This window comes from Mobula birostris, chromosome 18, assembly GCF_030028105.1.
Source record: "Mobula birostris isolate sMobBir1 chromosome 18, sMobBir1.hap1, whole genome shotgun sequence".
NCBI lineage: Eukaryota > Metazoa > Chordata > Chondrichthyes > Myliobatiformes > Myliobatidae > Mobula > Mobula birostris.
In genome coordinates this window covers 26213332-26237317 of record NC_092387.1, presented here as the reverse complement: position 1 = coordinate 26237317, position 23986 = coordinate 26213332, and the positions used below count along the sequence as shown (strand labels likewise).

At 40.3% G+C, this 23986-nt stretch overlaps 1 protein-coding gene across 1 annotated transcript in view; it reads left to right on the top strand.

The window, feature by feature from the left end:
* LOC140212010 (secretory carrier-associated membrane protein 5) overlaps positions 1-23986 on the top strand; it is a 69386-nt gene that overhangs the window by 38019 nt on the left and 7381 nt on the right. The window contains exons 4-6 of the mRNA XM_072282366.1: positions 3569-3725; positions 5972-6073; positions 17872-17989. Of these exons, the coding sequence (XP_072138467.1) occupies positions 3569-3725; positions 5972-6073; positions 17872-17989 (377 nt within the window). The remainder of the gene's footprint in view (positions 1-3568; positions 3726-5971; positions 6074-17871; positions 17990-23986) is intronic.

Below are 23986 nucleotides of genomic sequence, written 5' to 3'. Positions count from 1 at the left end.
TAGTTTTTATTCTCTTGGGTAGAAATGCATGTGTTTTTTTTTAAAGAATTTCAACAAAGACCTCTAAACTGCAACACTATTCTTTAGTATGAAATCACTGTCATTCATAAAAGTGACTGGAAAAGTGTTGATATTCACAGCACGTGGGAAAACCACTGGCTTAAGAAATACACATAGCAGTTATGCCCTGCTAGAGTTGGGCATTTTAACATAATTTAAATCCTTAAAGTATCAATACGCTTTACCTGTATTCTTAACTATGCACTCTTCATTTCTTCAAGTGCAAGCTTCATTCAATGCTGTAAGTCTTATAAATGAGGATGAATAGGTAAATAAAATATATCATGGAAGCTGTGTTCTGGTTCTTGATCCCTGTGTGCCTGTGCTGAGTTTATAGTTTTTTTTACAATGACTGCTAGCTTTTTAAATAATCTCAATAATTATTTTAAATAACACAGGAAGGGATTGAGGTGGTTCGATTGGTAGGAATGAGCAACTCCTTCAAGAGCTTTAAATGCTGTTACAGATGTGTGCTTAATATTTACTAAAGTCCTAATGTGCCTAAAAGTTAAAATCACAGATTAGTAGTTTAACACCTGCTTTGTGGGTTGCTTAAAAATTGAATAATGTTATTTCATGAATTGCTTAAGCCATTATACATTGCATGGTTAGATACTTCACAAACAAAAGTTTGTATACATAGTCATAAAGTCATACAGTACTACAACAGGGGGAAAGGCCTCTCGGCCCATCTAATCTGTGCCAAACTATTATTCTGCCAAATCCCATCAACCTGCTCCCATAGCCCCCGATAACTTTTCCAATAACATACCCAAATTTCTTATGAGCTGTTGAGATCGAACCCACATCCACCGCTTCTGCTGGGTTCATTCCACACTCTCACCATCCTTTGAGTGAAGAACTTTCCTTTCATATTCGCCTTAAATTATTTCACCTTTCACCCTTAACCCATTACCTCTAGTTCTAGTCTCACCCAACCTCAGCGGAAGAGTCTTGGGCTGAAACATCAATTGTTTATTCATTTCCATAGAGACCGCCTGACCTGCTGGGTTCTTCTAGCATTTGTGTGTGTTACTCAATGGAAAAAACCTCCTTCCATCTACCCTATCGATCATTCACTCGTTATGTGCGTATGATGTGGGCCTATCATATACAAAATTATATAAAATCTCCCCTCATTCTCCTGCATTCTAGGGAATAGAGTCCTGATCTATTCAACCTTTCCATTTAACTCAAGGTTCTCAAGACCAGTCAACAGCCTTGTAAATGTTCTCTGTACTCTTTCAATCTTATTGATATCTGCCAAAACTGCACAAAATAATCCAAATTAGGCCTCGCTAGCATCTTGTACAACATCAACATAACATTCCAGCTCCTGTACTCATTAGTTTGATTTATGGAGACCAATATGCCAAAAGCTCTCTTTTATGACCCTTTCTGCCTGTGCAAAAATATCTCTTGCATTTATGTGGATTAAAGAGTGTGTTCCTTGTGGTATTTGTTCAGTACAAATAGCAATTTGAACTCTCTCATTGCATGTGGGCATCACTGGCAAGGCCAGAATTTAATACCAAACTGCAATCAGGGAAAACAACAATTGATATTATGGTGATAGACCAGTAGATGGCAGTCTACCAATATCTTCACAATCTGTACCAGGTAATCTGTGTCAAAATGATATTCCTAAATAAGATGGCATAGCTCCACTCTTACAATATTCACTGAGAAAAAGGAAGTAATTTCTCCACACTATTGTAGGAGTGTAGCCTAGCTTCCATCAGGGAAACCACATCCTGAATATGTAACCTACATTTAGTAATTTTAAATTCAAATAGACCTGCCTCCTCATTTATGTCTATGTTTGCCTCTCTTGATTTGGTGATAGAATTATAGAAGTTTACATCATAGAAAGGGACCTTTCACCCATCATGTTCATGCTATTTTGGCAGGGCTGGCTTCGTGACTCTCATCTTCAGGATGTGTCCCTTGGCTCCAGAGAGGTCTTTCACCTCTTTTAAGGGTCTTTGTTTTCTGCACCAGAACTCTTCTCTGATATAATGCTATAGTGTGTCCACAACTCTTTTAATGTAAAGCAAATTATCTGGGGAGCAATATCTATAGCTTTTGATACCATAGCTGCCCTTGGTATCACTCCTCTAGGATCTGTAGCATCTGTAGCATCGTTTCACTTGTAGGTATTAATAAGGAAGCATTGTACGATCGCTGCAGCAACTAATAAGTCAAACAATAAGAAGCTGTCAGACTTTCCATCTACATTTTAAGGAACATATTACACTTGAACAACAACGTTTCTGGAGACCATAAACTTGGGCACTGATCATTTGGACTCTTTGCCCTATTGTATTGTAAGGCTGACATAATTTCTAGTGTTCAAACGACAAATTGGCTTTACCCTGGGGATCCTTCTCTGTGTCTGGGCTATCTCCTATCTTGTGTCAATGACTTCCTAGTTATTGTTGGAGACAGCGTTCCACTGATTTAATATCAATTATAATGCTTGTGGCCATCTGGTACATTGTTTCTATGAACGTATTGTTACGTCGAAAGAATTGAGCAGTGTACCATAATCATGCAGAAAGTTGTAGGATGATCTGATTGGTCCACTTGTAGGTTCCTATGTTGCAATCATATTGCTGTTTCCATGGTCACTACACTTTTCCTTACTGTGATAAAGCCCAAAGTCAAGTTAAAGCATTGTTCTATGATCTTAGATTTCATATGGAGAAATCTTCAAATAATCAAAGTGCCACTCTCCAGGTTAACTTCATTGTGTGATTGCTTTTAAGCCATCATGTCATGATCAGCTAATGTTCTGGTTGATATACTGTAATATCTTGATACTCCTGTTCTCATATGTCAAATGGCAATTTGTCTCTCACAGAGATGCAGTAGTGAGACTGTAGTGTGTGAAAGGAGTTGTCACTTTTATGGAAGAGGTAGAGGGACTTGTTTAGTTGGCATAGTGTCAGCAATGGGTACAGTGGTGGAGATCCTAGGACCTTGAGTTGGTAAATGCAGTAGATGTTGTGCTCAACGTGTTGCCATATGTAGGTATCTTGTTTCATTTTAGAGAGGCAGCACAGTAACAGGAGCTTCTGGCTGAACGAGCCCATGCCACCCAATTACATCTGTGTGACCAATGAGCCTACTAACCTGCACATCTTTGGAACGTGGGAGGAAACCAGAGCACCCGGAAGAAACCCAAGTTGGTCACAAGGATAATGTATAAACACCTTACAGAAATTGGTAGGCTTAAACCTGGGTCACTGGTACTAAAATAGCATTAATCTAACCATAATATTACTGTGACACTCTTAGATATGTGGAGATCAGGTTGCAGTTACATGTACAATTGTTGACTAGTGTCAGAGCATTCCTGTTTTGTATAAATTGAGTTCTTGGGATTTGGTCATGTCTCTTGTTAACTGACTCACTCTAATACCCATGGAAATGCTGACCTCCATGTTAGTGTTGCCTGCGGCATGTGACTCATGGCTGTTGTGTGCTACTTGATGCTTTATTGCAGTGAACAGCATCACACTTGCAGTGAATCTGATTGGCTGCCTAGCTTGGTTGATTGGAGGAGGAGGAGCTGTCAACTTTGGACTGGCCTTTCTCTGGCTGATAATGTTCACACCATGCTCCTATGTTTGCTGGTTTAGACCAATCTACAAGGCCTTCAAGTAAGTATTCAAACATCATTCAATTTCCTCGGCTCCCTTCACATGGGTGAGAAGGTTCAAACATTTTATCATCAAATCATAAATTATTCGGGCTTTTTGGACCAGGCTGTCACATCTCCATTTGGAAGAACATCAAAAATAAATGCTTTTCATTTGGATGTTCTACCATTTCAAGTTTCTAATTATGCTCAAGTAAAGTTAAATTTTTGTCCTTTTCAACTAGTAGTTTGGTTTTCCGTTTTTTTTTCTTTTATAGTAATTGCAAATGTTTCCATTGTTTGTCCAAATTGCATCCAAGAACATCCAAGTAGCTGTTCACCACTTTAGTATAATGAATCCTGAAAATTGGTACCCTTGGGCTAAAATAGAACCATATTCATTTTCGACAAACCAGTTTTCTGAATGCTTTAGTTGAAGATTTTTGAGGAGGTTTAGAGCAAGACTTGCCACAACTGGTGAGTTTTCCTTGAAGAGTAGAAAGGATAGATTTGATTATTTTGTATGTACAAGACATGCAGGGGTATGAAGTGCTTTGCCAGAATTGGAACTCAAATCCAAATCTGTAATTTCATGTTTAAGAGTGGATCAATTTTTGAAGAAAGATTAGAAAAGTATAGGTGAACAGACTGGTCTTCCCCTGTTCTTTCCAGTCCTGTAGAAGGATTTTGGTCCAAAATGTTGACTGTTTATTCATTTCCATACATAATGCCTAATCTTCTGAGTTCCTGCAGCATTTTGTATGTGTTGAGACTGTGTAGCTTATTATTTTTAGTGCAGTGCAATGGGGAAACAACTGCCCTCAATGCTGTAAAAACCAATAGTTATGTAGGTTAGCAGCATCACAAATAAGAGATGACCTGTCTTCAGGAGTTTGCAGTGATATTCTCCCTGGGAAGCATCTGGGCAATTTGAAGATCGCAAGATTAATGAACTGCAGCATAAATTTCCAGTATTCAAAATCGCGAACTGAGACTTTGCACTTGGATCCACATGTAATTGTGCATGACTTAATATAGAAACAGAAATAGTTAAACTACTTAATTTGGGTATGAAACAGACTGTTATTTTGAGAGTTACCCACATGGAATGAATGGAGCCAGTGGAAAATAACCATATTACTCGCTTGACTAAATTAGTTTTCACTGTAATAAGTATTGAAGCTGCCTTGACTTTGGGGCTTCAAATGCATGTCTAGCCTTATTGCTTCATGGTACCATTTCCATTTTTATTTGGCCGAGGACATACAATTCTACCATAATTGAAACACATTTATCTTATCTCGGGTCATGCAGTGGGATTATTTCTTTGCTGGAAATTGTGTTTTGGAGATGCAGTTTGTTTGCCAGAATTGATGCTGATGGCACACTAACTCCAATGCCAAAAAATGCCAGATGTCCTCATCACAATGCAGACGTTCATTGCAAAAAAAAAGAATCAATATTTAAAATGTCTAAAGCCATTTTTTCCCTCACAAGCAGTGAGCAGTTTTAAACCCTGCTCTTTGCTTATTTTCCCCTAACACTGTCATCTCTATCCCAGACAATTCACTTAGTTCTCATTAGTTCTGCTGTTTGAGGGATTGTCATCATAGCTTTTGCAATATTCCCATCCCCATTACCCTTTTTTTCCCCTTCAGAAGTCAAACTGGAATACACACTACTCCATCTGAACTAGTTGCTGGTGTTTTTTTTTTTGTTCTGCTTTGAAAATGATCATTTTAATGTATATTTCAGAACCATGTTAGATCACTCTTAATTTGAAAAAAAATTGTGAGAAGGGCAATTTGCACTAAATCAACATGAACTCAGTTTCACCTCTAAGGAATACCATATTTTGAAAAAATACTCGATGTAAGGCTATTGGGTTTTGTTCTTACAATCGTTGCTTTTATCAGAAAAAAGACTTGGTAAATCTCTTTTCATGTTAAAAGTTTAATTGCCATTTTGCATTTATTATTTAACCAGTTCTGTTGTAGGGCATTTTAAAAGCAAACATTGAGGTGAACATTGACAGTGTACAGTTTGAATTTTGAACTGTATTTTTGCTCGGTTTTCGGCCATTCATGACGAGTGCTGTGAAATTTTGATTTTATTTCAAATGGGTATTTAAAGTTTTGTGCAGATCCTCTGAGGCAGCTATTTTATGTGGGTGGTGGGTGTATATGGAATGTTTTAATCGTAAGGTTGTTAACACTGGTAATTGCTCATTGTCTGAAAATGTCCTCTGTCATCTGTTCGCACTTTTAGGTCAGATAGTTCGTTCAATTTTATGGCATTCTTTTTTACATTCATGGCCCAACTGGTGATCAGCATTATTCAAGCAGTAGGAATTCCTGGCTGGGGAGTCTGGTAAGGATTACTTTTTTCATTCCATGTGGAACAGTAACGAATTGGTTATTGCTGCCATTCACTTGAAATTGTATTAAATGAGAAGTGGGATCAGTCAAAGGGGTCTATTCAGAGAGAAGCAACCAGTGATGTATAACTACAATGTCAAGCCCAACTTTTAATACACTAATGGTTTGAGGTTGCTATCCAGGTGGATTTTACTTTTATGTGACAAAGGATTTTGATTTACAGACTCCACTGTACATCTGTCTTTTTGATCCCACTCTTTGCAAGTTCCACTTCCAATACTGTTTTCAGAGTGAAAAGGCAGAGATAGAAGTCAGGTGAGAGGGTTCAGGGTGAACTTTCCCAAAGTTCCTGACAACATTTCAGGGAGTAGAGTTGCTGCCTCACAGCTCTGGTGATCTGCAGCAAACCAAAGGACATAAGAGACTGGAGCACCCAGTTAATAGGTGATTGACTGCCGTAAGTTGCCTCTAGTGTGGAAGTGATTGGTAGAATCTAGGGGAATGTTAGTGGGAATATGGGGAGAATAAAATGGGATATGTGCAACTGAGTGCTTGATGGACTACCTGGATTTGGTGAGCTGAAGGGATTAGTTCCTTGCTCTGACTCTAAATTCACCAATTTCTTAAAGTATTTCTACAGCAATGCTTATGCCAACCATATAGTACTCAACACCTTGGCTAATGAAGGAAGGCATTCCAACTGCCTTTATCAGATTACCCATCTACCAGATTCATAGAGCTATGGACTTGCACCCCGAGGCCTTGCTGTACATCAACACTCCTAAAATACGCACCATTTACTCGGGTATGCCCTACCAGAATTTGACTTCCTAAAATGCTTTACTTCCTGTTTGTCTGGATAAAATTTCGTCTGCCACCACTTTGCCCAAATTTCCAGCTGATTTCTGTCCCACAACTATCATCAGTTTTTGTGTTGTCTTAAAAACTTACTGGGCATACCAACCAGGTCAGATATTACAAACAACAAAGGCTACAACACTGATCCCTGCAATGCACCACTTGTTACATGTTTCTAGTCAGGAAAAACACATTTTGACCATTATCTTCTACCTCCTATCACCAAGTCGGTTTTGGATCCATCATGCTTCAGATTTCTTGTGCTTTAATCTTTCAGAACAGCCTACAATATGGCACCTTGTCAAATGACTGAAAGCCCACATAAACCACATCTACTGTTCTGCCTTCATTAATTGTGAATAAACTAGTGGTAAAATGCCAAACTGCAACCTCTGGGAGCTGATGAACCAGCTATGATCTATTTTGAGAATTTTTTTTGGTAGTTTCTGATGATTTGCAGTTTGCTAGAGGACTGTCCTAGAAGCTTTTGACGCCTGTTGCCATTGCTATCTTTTTGTCAATGTGGGAAGAATAAAGTATAATGTATGAAGAGTTATCGCTGTTCAATCTTCATATTCAGCGATAAAGGAAAAAAAGTCTGTAAATGCTGGAAATCTGAACTAAACTCAGCAAGCCAGAAACATCTGTGGAGAGAAACGTGAACATTTACTTTCCCAGATGCTGCTTGGTCTGCTGAATTTTTCCAGCATTTTATATTATTGTATACTACAAAGTGTTGGATTTTTAGCTTTTTGCCTTTTGGCGTTTGAAGGATGCATAAGCTGCAGTTATTGTGAACTTTTTACAATAGTCTAGGTTTTTTAAAAAAAACATGAGAAGTCTCAGCAGCATAACATTTCAAATTCATTAACTGTAAAGCATTTTGTTAAAGTATTTGACTCTAAATTTAATATCTTGGATCTAATGACAGCTGTATATTTAACCCACTGAAATTCAGCTGTATGAACAGCATTTTAATAATTAAATGCATTTAAATATTAATATTCGCTGCAAGTTAATTTGGCCTGTTTGATTTGTACTGCCTTCTGAAGGAATTAAATAATGTGCAGACTGCAGTAAATTTAATTTATATTAATAAGAAACTCTAAAAGGTATCATAACTCACAAGTACAACCTGGATTCTTTCAGAGTTTAGTATATTTATGTTAACATGATTGAGTTAATGTAGTGTATCACGATGCATAGATGTGCATTTAAGTTCATTTTAAAAAGAGTGGGAACAAACATGTATACATCAGAATTGTAATTCTTTCCAATTTCTTCCAAACAATTGCCAAGCATATTATTGGAAAAATAATCTCCAAGCAGCAAAATAGCATTACTGAGTGAGACGTCAAAAGTTCCGATATGTGAAACTCCTGGTACTGGGATGATCATTTGATGTGTATCATGTACTATATGATTGTAACTACTGAATCATTCACCTTATTTCCAATATTTTATATAGTGTTCCCTTGAGTATCAATGTTCTCTATCAGAAACGTTATTTAGGAAGACCTAGGGGGAGCTTTGGAGAGCACCATTGATATAATTTAAAGGCTTGTCTGATGTGAATGTGGTTTTCTTGATAGCAAAGTCATGCGTGTCATTATTTTGTTTGCACAGTAAAAAAACATACAGTGAGTCTTGCATCAGTTTTGAGATGCTTCCTTGAAAGTTGGTAAATATTGATTGAAGGTGCCTTTGTTAATTGTACATTGATTAGAACTCCAGTTTAAAACACAGGAGATTGACGAGAGAGAATGCTGGCTTCTGATATTACAGCCAATGAGGTACAGCTCCCTTTCCCATTTCGCCTTAATTTTTCGCCATCACAGTAAGATAGGGGTAATATCTCATGTTTATTTGACCCATTAACACGGTATGTGGTGAGGAGGCAGAAGAAAATTAGAATCATAAATTCCTGGTGGGTTCAATTTGCGCATAACACATCTCATTTCTAACCTAGCCAACATGGAACTGAAGGTGGTGAAAATCAGCTGAGACAAATGAGTTTTTGGATTCCTTTTGATCATACACCCTCATAGTATAACTGGAAAACTTCAGAATCAGAGTTTTAAAGTATACTTTGCAGATTTTTAGGGAAAAAAATCTTTGTAGGGCATCTATAATTCATGTTATGCTTGATCTAGCAAAAAAACTGTATTCCAACTTGTGAAGATAGATTTTTAACTTTATTTTTTGACAGTGTGACAAAAACATTGTTTGATTTGTTAACTGTGCATTAATGTTGGTGATCTGCAATGTTGTGCAATAAAATCTTGTGCCTTTTATATCCCCAATGAGTATACACAATTGCCAAGCAAGCATAGGTCTTCAATCCACTCTGTTTTTCTGCCAGCAAACATCAAAAAGATTTTTGATGGCCCAGTAATTGTCATACGGTTACTATGGAGATCTGCCAAACATCTGCTTTTCAAGCCATTTCTTTTGAGCGTGGAAAATGGGTCAAATGTGAAAGAAATATTAAAGAATGATTTGCATTTATAAAGCACCTTTCAAGACCTCTGAGATATCCCAAAGTACTTTATGGCCAAATAAGTACATTCTGAGATGTAGTTATTTTTCCGATGTACAAAGCATTGCAGGCAATCTTTGAAAAGCAAGATTCCAAAGTAAAATATAAAAATAGATTCTTTAAATAAGGTTGGCTTAAAAATAAATACTAGTTCTAATAATGGATTATCAACAGGGAGTCTGAAGACCGGCACTCAGTGATTCAGAATCAATTTCTCCTCTGCCACCAGAGAGGTCTGTGAACCCGGAGCACTATCTTGTTATTCTCTTTTTTTTTGCACTATTTATCTTTGTAATTTCTAGTCATTTTGCACTGTAATGAAACAAATTTGACATTTAAGTTAGTGAAAATAAATCTGACTCAGTTCTTCAGAGTAGTTCTTTGAAGCCTTGTATAATCACTTGGGACCAGATAAGATTTCAAATCTTCAATGTAAGGTGGAAGCAGTGATGGTGCAAAGGTCCCTAAGTTGATGCTGAAGCTTTTGATGCCCACAAACCTGACTCCAAGGCAAATATGTTATCAGCTGAGCAGTGGTGATGCTGCTGATGTATTTAAGAGATTCATCAATATTAGATTATGAGGACACTCAGTCCTCGTTTATTGTCATTTAGAAGTGCATGCATTAAGAAATGATACAATGTTCCTTCAGTATGATATCACAGAAACACAGGACAAACCGAGACTAAAACTGACAAAAACCACATAATTATAACATATAGTTACAACATAGAAACATAGAAAATAGGTGCAGGAGTAGGCCATTTGGCCCTTCGAGCCTGCACCGCCATTCAGTGTGATCATGGCTGATCATCCAACTCAGAACCCTCTACCTGCCTTCTTGCCATACCTCCTGATCCCTTTAGCCACAAGGGCCATATCTAACTCCCTCTTAAATATAGCCAATGAACTGGCCTCAACTGTTTCCTGTGGCAGAGTATTCCACAGATTTACCACTCTCTATGTGAAGAAGTTTTTCCTCATCTCGGTCCTAAAAGGCTTCCCCTTTATCCTTAAACTGTGACCCCTCGTTCTGGACTGCCCCAACATCAGGAGCAATCTTCCTGCATCTAGCCTGTCCAATCCCTTTAGAATTTTATACGTTGCAATAAGATCCCCCCTCAATCTTCTAAATTCCAGCGAGTATAAGCCTAGTTGATCCAGTCTTTCTTCATATGAAAGTCCTGCCATTCCAGGAATCAATCTGGTGAACCTTCCTTGTACTCCCTCTATGGCAGGAATGTCTTTCCTCAGATTAGGGGACCAAAACTGCACACAATACTCCAGGTGTGGTCTCACCAAGGCCTTGTACAACTGCAGTAGAACCTCCCTGCTCCTGTACTCGAATCCTCTTGCTATGAATGCCAGCATACCATTTGCCTTTTTCACCGTCTACTGTACCTACATGCCCACTTTCAATGACTGGTGTACAATGACACCCAGGTCTCGTTGCACCTCCCCTTTTCCTAATCGGCCACCATTCAGATAATAATCTGTTTTCCTGTTTTTGCCACCAAAGTGGATAACCTCACACTTATCCACATTAAATTGCATCTGCCATGAATTTGCCCACTCACCTAACCTATCCAAGTCACCCTGCATCCTCTTAGCATCCTCCTCACAGCTAACACTGCCGCCCAACTTCGTGTCATCCGCAAACTTGGAGATGCTGCATTTAATTCCCTCATCTAAGTCATTAATATATATTGTAAACAACTGGGGTCCCAGCACTGAGCCTTGCGGTACCCACTAGTCACTGCCTGCCATTCTGAAAAGGTCCCGTTTATTCCCACTCTTTGCTTCCTGTCTGCCAACCAATTCTCTATCCACATCAATACTATACCCCCAATACCGTGTGCTTTAAGTTTGCACACTAATTTCCTGTGTGGGACCTTGTCAAAAACCTTTTGAAAATCCAAATATACCACATCCACTGGTTCTCCCCTATCCACTCTACTAGTTACATCCTCAAAAAATTCTGAGATTCGTCAGACATGATTTTCCTTTCACAAATCCATGCTGACTTTGTCCGATGATTTCACCGCTTTCCAAATGTGTTGTTATCACATCTTTGATAACTGACTCTAGCATTTTCCCCACCACCGATATTAGGTTTACCGGTCTATAATTCCCCGGTTTCTCTCTCTCTCTCTCTCTCCTTTTTTTTAAAAGTGGGGTTACATTAGCCACCCTCTAATCCTCAGGAACTAATCCAGGATCTAAAGAATTTTGAAAAATTATCACTAATGCATCCACTATTTCTTGGGCTACTTCCATAAGCACTCTGGGATGCAGACCATCTGGCCCTGGGGATTTATCTGCCTTTAATCCCTTCAATTTACCTAACACCACTTCCCTACTAACATGTATTTCCCTCAGTTCCTCCATCTCACTAGACCCTCGGTCCTCTACTATTTCTGGAAGATTATTTATGTCCTCCTTAGTGAAGACCGAACCGAAGTAGTTATTCAATTGGTCTGCCATGTCCTTGTTCCCCATGATCAATTCACCTGTTTTTGACTGTAAGGGACCTACATTTGTCTTAACCAATCTTTTTTCTTTTCACATATCTATAAAAGCTTTTACAGTCAGTTTTTATGTTCCCTGCCAGCTTTCTCTCATAATCTTTTTTCTCTTTCCTAATTAAGCCCTTTGTCCTCCTCTGCTGGACTCTGAATTTCTCGCAGTCCTCAGGTGTGCTGCTTTTTCTGACTAATTCGTATGTTTCTTCTTTGGAATTGATACTATCCCTGATTTCTCTTGTCAGCCACGGGTGCACTACCTTCCCTGGTTTATTCTTTTGCCAAACTGGGATGAACAGTTGTTGGAGTTCACCCATGCGATCTTTAAATGCTTGCCATTGCATATCCATCGTCAACCCTTTAAGTATCATTTGCCAGTCTACCTTAGCTAATTCACGTCTCACACCTTCACAAAGTTACCCTTCTTTAAGTTCAGAACCTTTGCTTCTGAATTAACTATGTCACTGTCTATCTTAATGAAGAATTCCACCATATTATGGTCACTCTTACCCAAGGGGCCTCACACGACAAGATTGCTCTTTCCTCATTGCTCAATACCCAGTCCAGAATGGCCTGCTCTCTAGTTGGTTCCTCGACATGTTGGTTCAGAAAACCATCTCGCATACATTCCAAGAAATCTTCTTCCTCAGCACCCTTACCAATTTGATTCACCCAATCTATATGTAGATTGAAGTTGCCCATTATAACTGCTGTTCCTTTATTGCATACATTTCTAGTTTCCTGTTTAATGCCATCCCCAACCTCACTACTACTGTTAGGTGGCCTGTACACAACTCCCACCAGCGTTTTCTGCCCCTTAGTGTTATGCAGCTGTACCCATATCGATTCCACATCCTCCAGGCTAATGTCCTTCCTTTCTATTGCATTAATCGCCTCTCTAACCAGCAACGCTACCCCACCTCCGTTTCTTTCATGTCTATCCCTCCTGAATATTGAATATCCCTGAATGTTGAGCTCCCATCCTTGGTCACCCTGGAGCCATGTCTCTGCAATCCCAACTATATCATATTCATTAATAACTATCTGCACATTCAATTCATCCACCTTGTTACGAATGCTCCTTGCATTGACACACAAAGCCTTCTGGCTTGTTTTTACAACACTCTTAGCCCTTACATAATTATGTTGAAGAGTGGCCCTTTTTGATTTTTGCCCTGGATTTGCCTGCCAGCCACTTTTACTTTTCACCTTACTACTTTTTGCTTCTACCCTCATTTTGCACCCCTCTGTCTCTCTGCACTTGTTCCCATCCCCCTGCCACATTACTTTAAATCCTCCTGAACAACAGTAACAAACGCTCCCCCTAGGACATTGGTTCGAGTCCAGCCCAGGTGCAGACCGTCCTGTTTGTACTGGTCCCACCTCCTCTAGAACTGGTTCCAATGCCCCAGAAATTTGAATCCCTCCCCCTTGCACCATTCTTTAAGCCACGAATTCATCTGATATATCCTCCTATTTCTACTCTGACTAGCACGTGGCACTGGTAGTAATCCAGAGATTATTACCTTTGTGGTCCTACTTTTTAATTTATCTCCTAACTCCCTAAATTCACCTTGTAGGACCTCATCCCGTTTTTTACCTATATTGTTGGTACCTATGCGCACCACGACCACTAGCTGTTCATCCTCCCACTCCAGAATGTCCTGCAGCCGCTCAGAGTCATCCTTGACCTTTGCACCAGGGAGGCAACATGCCCTCCTGGATTCTTGTTTGCGGCCGCAGAAACACCTATCTATTCCCCTTAGAATCGAATCCCCAATCACTATAGCTCTCACACTCCTTTTCCTTCCCTCCTGTGCAGCAGAGCCACCCATGGTGCCTTGAACTCAGCTGCTGCTGCCTTCCCCTGATGAGGCATCTCCCCCAACAGTATCCAAAACAGTATATCTGTTTAGGAGGGAGATGACCTCAGGGGACTCCTGCACTACCTGCCTACTGCTATGCTGTCTAGTGGCCACCCATTCCCTTTCTGCTTGTGTAGCCTTTACCTGCGGTGTGGCCAACTCAACTGAACGTGCTATTCACTACTTTCTCAGCATCGCAGATGCTCCAATATGAATTCAATCGCAGCTCCAGCTGCTCAATGCGGTCTGCCAGAAGCTGCAGCTGGACATATTTCCTGCATACGTAGTCGTCAGGGACACTGGAAGTATCCCTGATTTCCCACATGCTGCAGGATGAACAAACCACGGGGCCGATCACAGCTGTCATGACCTACCCAATACGTTGCCTCAACTTTTGAAATGTGCAGGTGGAACGTTGTAGACTGCCTCGGGAGTGGTATGGGCCTCACTGGGAGCAAGCTCCTCCTCAGTCCCTCCTCACTTCAGCCAAAGCCCTTTCACTCTGCTACCACTCACTCCGCTGCCCGCTGGATAGGGAGGTCCTCTTTTTTAAACACTCGGCGCTCATCCGGCTGACGTCACGCGTCTGTGCAGTGGTGCCGCTCTTTCCTTCGGAGTTGTTAAGACAACTATTGCTACTGCCCTAGCTTACTTAATGAGCTACAGACTCGCTGCCTTCCTTGCTTCAAATAAAATACCGCTGCAGACCGTTCTCCTTTTAAAGGAACTTACCTGGCCTTACCTCACTTGGAGTGAAGCTTGTCCTCAACCCCTGCTCGCCGAAGCCTCTCGAGACAAAGCCTTCCTACTCCATCTCCCACCACTCTGCGCCTGGTACAACGTCGCCCGCTCCGTCAAACTGCTCTCTTTTAAATACCTCCGCTGCCTCACGGGCCGACTTACACACGCTTACGCAGTCCTGCCCCGTTCAACTGCCGAAGAAAATGACCGACTTCCACAAACTAACAGGAATTCTGCAGATGCTGGAAATTCAAGCAACACACATCAAAGTTGCTGGTGAACGCAGCAGGCCAGGCAGCATCTCTAGGAAGAGGTGCAGTCGACGTTTCAGCCCGAGACCCTTCGTCAGGACTAACTGAAGGAAGAGTGAGTAAGGGATTTGAAAGTTGGAGGGGGAGGGGGAGATCCAAAATGATAGGAGAAGACAGGAGGGGGAGGGATGGAGCCAAGAGCTGGACAGGGATTGGCAAAAGGGGATACGAGAGGATCATGGGACAGGAGGTCCGGGAAGAAAGACAAGGGGGGGGGGTGGACCCAGAGGATGGGCAAGAGGTATATTCAGAGGGACAGAGGGAGAAAAAGGAGAGTAAGAGGAAGAATGTGTGCATAAAAATAAGTAACAGATGGGGTACGAGGGGGAGGTGGGGCCTAGCGGAAGTTAGAGAAGTCGATGTTCATGCCATCAGGTTGGAGGCTACCGAGACGGAATATAAGGTGTTGTTCCTCCAACCTGAGTGTGGCTTCATCTTTACAGTAGAGGAGGCCGTGGATAGACATGTCAGAATGGGAATGGGATGTGGAATTAAAATGTGTGGCCACTGGGAGATCCTGCTTTCTCTGGCGGACAGAGCGTAGATGTTCAGCAAAGCGGTCTCCCAGTCTGCGTCGGGTCTCGCCAATATATAGAAGGCCACATCGGGAGCACCGGACGCAGTATATCACCCCAGTCGACTCACAGGTGAAGTGTTGCCTCATCTGTTACTTATTTTTATGCACACATTCTTTCTCTCACTCTCCTTTTTCTCCCTCTGTCCCTCTGAATATACCTCTTGCCCATCCTCTGGGTCCCCCCCCCCCCGTCTTTCTTCCCGGACCTCCTGTCCCATGATCCTCTCGTATCCCCTTTTGCCAATCACCTGTCCAGCTCTTGGCTCCATCCCTCCCCCTCCTGTCTTCTCCTATCATTTTGGATCTCCCCCTCCCCCTCCAACTTTCAAATCCCTTACTCACTCTTCCTTCAGTTAGTCCTGACGAAGGGTCTCGGCCTGAAACGTCGACTGCACCTCTTCCTAGAGATGCTGCCTGGCCTGCTGCGTTCACCAGCAACTTTGATGTGTGTTGCTTGACTTCCACAAACTGCTCTCTTTTAAATACTCCCGCTGCCTCAATACTCCTGCTGCCTTACTCAATACAGTGCAAAGTAATATCTTAATTTGATAAGAGCAGACCATGGGCACGGTAAGTCTCAAAGTCCCGATAGCCCCAACATCCCACGCAGACGGTAGAAGAGAGAAACTCTCCCTGCCATGATCCTCCAGCACCGCAAACTTGCCGATGCAGCATCCTGGAAGCATCCGACCACAGCCGACTCTGAGTCCGCCCAAAAACTTTGAGCCTCCGTCCAGCCCTCCGACATCGAGCACCATCTCTGCCAAGTGCTTCGACCCCGCCCCGGCCGCTGAGCAATAAGTAAAGCCGAGGACTCGGGGCCTTCCCCTCCGGAGATTTCGGATCACATGGTAGCAGCGACAGTGAAACAGGCATTTCAGAAGTTTCACCAGATGTTCCTCCGTGCTCTCACGTCTGCCTCCATCAAATCAGAATTGTGCACAGCACCCTACTTGACAGATAACAGATATGACAAATATCATTTGACAAATCCATCATTTTTTAAATTACTTTATGTGGTAGATTTTTTTAAAAAGAAATCAAACTGCATAAAAAGTGTGTACTTTATTCCTCATGAAAATGATGTTCTAAATAAATCCTTGGCTATATTCCAATCTGAGGGGAAGATTAAGTGAGCTGATTTTTGTCAAAAATGCAAGGCATAGTTTAATGTTAGAGAATATTGCTAGCAGCAAATAAATGACCTAACTTTTATTAGTGCAGCTGTTTCTGCTTACCAAATTTGCATGTTGTGAATTAAATCATATCGGTGTTACTCATTGCAAAAGCTCTAAAGCCTGTGTTCCATGAAGAATATTGTATCTGTTTTAATGTTCACCTGTTCATTAATAGCATCCTTGAGTATTGTTTTATTTTCTCTGCAGGAAGAATTGTCCAGTTTACACTACTTTCTATATAGGAATGATATAAAATTAATGTTTTTGATTCTGTGGGGTGGTTTGTTTTTTTTAAAGCTTTCATTTTATTTGACATTAAAAGCTGTAGCTTCTACTTTGATAGCAATTTTGATTTACATGTCATTGGTCTTGTTGTATTGAGGCCAATTCTGCCTCATTCAGCTGACTGAGGGAGTGACTAACATGGCCCATACCTGCGTATTCCACTGAAATGTGATCTGTAGCTCTCAGTACAGAGTGGGAAGTAAAAACTCCTGGATACAATCTGCTATCCCAGACCATACACCATTAATACAGGATATGTATCACCAAAGCTTGAAACCTGATGCACTATAGAAGAGGTCAGTTAGGCAAGAGAACTGATTAAATTAATCATTCAGTGGTTCTTTGGGTGTCTACTGTACCTAATAAAGTGGCCACTGAGTATGTTCGCGGTCTTATGCTGCTATAGCCCATCCACTTCAGAGATGATCTACACACCAATGTGTGGTTATTTAATTTCCTGTCAGTTTGAACCAGTCTGGCCATTCTCCTCTGGTCCCTCATTAACAAAAGTGTTTTCACCCACCAAACAGCCACTTACTGGATGTTTTGTTTTTCTGCACCATTCCCTGTAAACTACAGAGACTGTTTGTATAAAAATCCCAAGAAATCAGCATTTTTTTGAAATACTCAAACCACCCTGTCTGGAACCAACATTCATTCATGGTCAAAATCACTTGGACCACATTTTTTTCCCACTCTGATGTTTGGTCTGAATATCAACTAAACCTCTGTGATCATGCCTGCATGTTTTTAGACATTGAGTTGCTGCCATATGATTGACTGATTAGATATTTGTATTAATGAGCCGGTGTACCTGATGGCCACTGAGTGTATTTATCTTTGCTTGGGGTACTGTTATTAAAAATAATAATCACTCCATCACTGAAAGCTAATGTTTTGTTTTTTCCTGGCAGTGGCTGGATAGCAACCATTTCCTTCTTTGGGACAAATGTTGGCTCAGCGATTGTGATGCTGATTCCAACTATAATGTTTACAGCTGTAGCCGTGCTGTCTTTCATCGCACTGACCAAGGTAAAGCTTACTTGATTGGGCAGGAATATTGGCTTCTAGCTCCTCAGAACTAATGTGTTTGAAAAAAGGAATATTTTTAACAAACGCTGTTAGTAATATTGAATGGTTTCACTTCCTTTTCTATTTTTCTTATCACTCTTTCTTCATCCTTGTTGATTGTACTGAAATATACATTCTTTTTTGTAACATGGATATCTTCTATCTGACACCATATTTTACAATGGTAGACTATATCCTTGTGTTTAAACTGGGATTCTTATAACGTATAACATGCCACTACTTGCTTGTGACACATTCACATCCAATTTGAATTGCCAAATACAATATCCTATATGATACTTCACACTAGTGTATTAGGAGGAATGAGGAGGGATGCACGTGAAGGGAGTATTTTGGGTGTATCCTAGTCTGAGAGAGGGAGTGAGGGATTAATTTTGAACAGTACAATAGAAAATGTGAAATTTGAGTTTTTGTACATTCTTTTGAACTTTTGAAATTGCATCAGGTTTCTACAATTCTAAAGATGATCAACAAATGCCTACTTCCACAATAAATGTGCCATTGAAACATTTGATTTTAGGCAATATTAATAATGTGTTCTGGTACCCAATGGTGACATGGATCTTGAGGCAGAATAGTTGATGCACATGAGAGTAGCTTTGTCACCTACTTTGAAACATACATGAAATGTATTGTTTCCTTCAATGATCAACACAGTCTGAGAATGTGCTGGGGGTAGCCCACAAGTGTCACCATGCTTCCAGCACTGACATAGCATGCCTACAGCTGACCTGTACAGCTTTGCAATGTGGGAGGAAACTGGAGCATCTGGAGGAAACCCACACAGTCATGGGGAGAATGTACAAACTCCTTACAAACAGCAGCAGGAATTGAGCTACAATCGTTATGCTAACTGCCATGTTCCCATGGTCTCTCTATGTAGTAGGGTCAGGAAGATCTATGGTTATCGTAAAAGAAGTTTGCAAGGATAAGGATTTCTATTTTTGATTGGATGCAGGGAGCTGCAACTCCATCAGGATGGATGGTTGGGGAGGGTTTTGGATGATTGAGATTTAATGCATCTTAAATAAAGTACTACAAGGAGTGATTTTTGAGAACCAGTGTGGACTTCATTGAAACAATTCCAAATGGAGATAATAAAAGAATGGATGAGGTTTTCACTTGCCTCTTGATTATGGTTAGAAGGTTGGATATCTTGATAGTTGAGATAATAGAAATAGATTTAAATTGGCATTCTTTAATATTTGTTTGAAGAGGAAGCATAGATAATTTCTTCAGGGAATTGGCTGTGGAAAATGATTGAACATTACAATATAAATGTGCAAAGGTGAAGTAATGTAGCATGCAGAAATGTCAGTTGTCTAGAGGATATTATTTCAGCTCTTGCTTCCACAATCATTATCAACCACAGACCCAATTCTCCAGCCAGTAATCATTGTTGTAAAACAAAAAGTGTTTATAAAGTCAGAGGTGTAAGATATTAAAGCTAATTATTTAAGTGTTTTGCTTATTTTCTCAACCATTTAGCAGCTGTCAGATTCTCTGATCAGGAAATGCATCTTTTTCTATAAACTTCCTTACACGTACGAAGTTACATTTCAAGATTTTTAGCTGCAGGCTGTTTGTGTAGAGCTGTTTTGTGTTTGCTTTGGACTGTCACGTCGATCAAATGTCTGCTTCTGAAGCATTTGCTTTGAAGCTGGACGGCAATCTCTTAGCTGATTGAGTCAAAGGAGATCTGTGTAATCATGAAACTGGGTTCTGTTAACATTGAAGCAACACACAAAATGCTGGTGGAACGCAGCAGGCCAGGCAGCATCTTTTGGAAGAAGTACAGTTGACGTTTCGGGTCAAGACCCTTTGTTGACTGTACTTCTTCCTATAGATGCTGCCTGGCCTGCTGCGTTCCACTGGCATTTTGTGTGTGTTCCTTGAATTTCTAGCATCTGCAGGTTTTCTCGTGTTTCTGTTAACGTTGAATTTGTTATAAGGATATACTGCACAGAAATTGGCCCTTTGGCCCATGGAATCTGTACTATTATTAGCCCCTTACACTGATCCCATTATTCTTCCTGAAATGCTATCAACCTCCCTCAGAGTCTATGACTCGCCTACACAGTAAGAGCAGTTTACAGTGGCCAATTAAGAGTCACGATCATGAAGCACAGAAACAAAACTTCTAGTTCACTATATCCTTAAAATAACTATTACACTGTTTCATTTACCAGTACTTTTCTGTAGCCTTTTCTGCCTGTTGATGCAGGTGTACACTGGATACTACTAAAATGTTGTGAATACCTACCTCCACCAAACAGTTAGGTTGCATGTTTTAGAGTTCAACCATGCTCTGGGTGAAAAGTTCTTCTTTGAGTTTCCTCTAAACCACTTGCCCCTTACCCTTAACCTGTGCCCTCTGCTGTAAACTTCTACATGATGGAATAAACTCTACTGTCCACCATATCTATGCTTGTAAATTTTGTATTCCTTGATCTCCCTCCAGCCTCAGCTGCCTCAAAGACAAACCCAGCTTTTTCCATCTCTCCTCAAAAGTAAAACACTTCATTTTAGCAATGTCCTGGTAAATTTCTCCAGTGTGGTCACATCCTTCCTATAGTGTATCAGCCAGGTGTGTGCACATTTCCTAATCTTCCACCCTGCACTTGAATGGCAATGGGAGCACTGAGGAGGTGGGAGGATGTGGTGGAAAAGGCGGTGTGTCGCTGGAAGAATATGCGTGCTCCACAGAGAGAGCACTATAGGTCAGGAATGGACCTGGGTCACTGGAACTGAGAGACAGGTGCATGTTGAAATCTGCATTTTTGTAGGTCTTGCATGCCTTTTTTTATTTAGAAATACAGCATGGTAACAAGCTCTCCCAGCCCAAGAAGACTCTGCTGCCCAGTTACATCCATGTGACCAATTAACCTTTTAACCCATACAGCACTGAAATGTGGGAGGAAACCAGAGCACCCGGAAGAAACCCACGCGGTCACAGGGAGAGTGTAGAAAGTCCTTGCAGACAGTGGCAGAATTGAAGCTGGATGTTGTAATAGTGTTATACTAACCTCTACTCTACGATGTCACACCCACTTGTTTCTGCATTCTCCCGAAAATTTCTTTAATGAAGAGCTGCAGTTCAAACCCTTGACATTCAGTTTCTAATAGTTTGTGTGACTTTGGATAGCAATGGGGAGGGAAGTAAATGAGTGAGTCTAGTTTACATCTGTCTTCCAGGAACCTGTTTTTTTTAAATGTCTTCAAGGAAGTAACTAATTTTAATTTTTGTCACACTCTTTCAAAACCTTCCCATTGTTTATACTTTGTGGAAACAAAAAAAGTAGTTTAATTTCGTCAGGAACTTTTGCAATCCAGAGCTATTCATTGTGTATGATTAATTAGAATAATGGTTCATTGCAGAACACCTAATGAGTGCAGCTGTCACATTCTGGTGAATTCAATTAAGATATCATTACTTTTGTTGCCAGTGTAAACAAAAGTCATGTTCTCTAATTAATTTTCAGTTTAATGTCCACAATACTCTATGGCTGCATCTTTTCTATTCTTGGGCTCTTTGACATGAGAATTATGATGCTGTTTTCCAGCAATTAGTAAGCCATGGAATGTTTGATGTAAATAATTTCTTGTATCTTGCACTAAGCCCTTCAATGTAAAAAGATCATTTGAAGTTTACAGCAGAGATAAAGGTTAATACAGCTTGGAACAACATAGGTCAGTATTAGAGTGCTTTAGTTAGATCTACACATTACCAATATCAGGCTTCTGTATATTCAAGTCTTCAACAGAAATGGCAAAATATAAATGCAGTGCAGAAATTAAAAATAACTTATGAATTTAGTGTTGTTGAGGCACATTGGATTTGCTGAAATGTTGTACGATTCAGTTAATGAAAAAATACAAACCCACAATAATTGTTCCCTTTTCAGGATAAGAGATGGCTGTTTAAATAAAACCATTTGGGATTGATCCAGCCCTTCACTATAGACTCTTTACTAAATGTCAAACAGTGTTATAAGAGCTGCATTAAACAAATTGTGACCAACCTTAGGAACCACCTAAGGTTTCTTTCTGTGCTGCAACCTGTCTACATTCTGTGTCAAGTGCCTTGCCTAAACTTCCCTAAAATGGCCAGGATGTCTCCAAATGTTTAGCTCCATTTTGTCTGTTTTCTCTTGAAAAGGTATTGCACAATTCTAAATCATGGATTTGTTACAGCACTTCACTGCAGTATATTACTTTCATGGTGAAGGCAGTGAGTCAGTGCCATTTGTCTTATCCTGGCTCTCTGCAAATTATTTTCCCAAATGCACATACAATTCCTTTTGCAAAGTTTTCAGTTATTATTCATCCTAGATTATAACTATTCTCTAGGTAAATCTTCCAGAAAAAATCATGGTATTCCCCTGTAATCTTTTGCCCATAGTTTTAAATCTATGATTCCTAGTCTTTGAACCATCTGCTAAAGGGAAGAGCTTCCTGTCAATCCTCTCATGATGTTGTACATCTTTCAAGTCTCATTTTAGTTATGTTGTTTCCTCCAACTCCAAGCTTTGCCACTCTAAGCTTAAAGCTGAAATCTCTGGATCTGTTTTTGAAGCACTCTTTTCTGAACCTTTTATAGGCTGTTTGCATCATTATGAAGTGTGTGATCAGATGGTTTCGGTAGCTGAGCTGCAGTTAACCTGTGCTTAATACACAAAGAACACATCAACTCTACACAGTGAGGAAGCTAAGAACTCAATGTTATTCCAATGAGTTAATGGCATTTAAATTGGCTACCAGCTGAGTGCTAGTTTAAAATGCAACTTTTATTTGGACAGTACACTGCCTTTTGGTTTTATCACATTTGGGGAGAATTCTCTCTACATCACACATTGCAAATCTCGTGCTTCGAGTCGTGCTTTAACCCAACACTGTGTGCTCTCAAGCAGCAGGTACAGAGGAATGCTTCCAGTTCATGAACATAAAATAAAGATCCTTTCAAGTTACCCAAATGTTAATTTATTATCACTCATGCGTTTTGTAACAAATAGAAAATTACTTTTATTGTTTTTAGCTTTAATGTTATTATTTCAGTCAGTTAATTTATTAAAAAATGGATCTCTTGATTAAGATACCCCTGAGCTTCAGCTATCCATTCTAGACAAATAGTTCTTTTGAAAATTATCTGAAGATTCCCTGTACTGTGTTGCAACTATGCTTACTTATTTTAGTAGAGTATTAAAGCTAAGAGGTCTGTTGACAAGTATGCTGATAGAAGAAAGAACTTTTCATTTGGTTAGCATATCAGAGGGAGATTGAAAACTTGACTGAGTGGTGCCACAATAACCACCTCTCACTCAATGTCAGCAAGACCAAGGAACTGATCATTAACTTCAGGAGGAGAAACTAAGGTCCATGAGCCACTCCTCAAGAGAGAATCAAATGTGGAGAGGATCAGCAACTTTAAATTCCTCAGTGTGTTATCATTTGAGGATCTGTCCTGGACCCAGCAAGTAAGTGCAATTATTATGAAAAAGGCAAGGCATCGCCTCTACCTTTGAAGTTTGCAAAGATTTGGCATGACATCTAAAACTTTGACCAACTTCTGTAGATGTGTGGTGGAGAGTGTATTGACTGGTTGCATCACGGCTTGGTATGGAAACGCCAATGCCCTTGAATGGAAAATCCTACAAAAACAAATGGTCGATATGGCCCATTCCATCACAGGTAAAGCCCTCCCCACAACTGAGCACATATGCACAGAGCACTGTTGCAGGAAAAAAAGCATCCATCATCAAGGATTCCCACCACCTGACTATGCTTTCTTTTTGTGGCTGCCATCAGGAAGAAAGGACTGGTGCCTTCACCAGGTTTAAGTACAGTTATTACCCCTCAACCATCAGCTTTTGAACCAGTGGGGATAACTTCACTCACCATCACTGAACAACCTATGGACCTATCCCACAACATATGGAC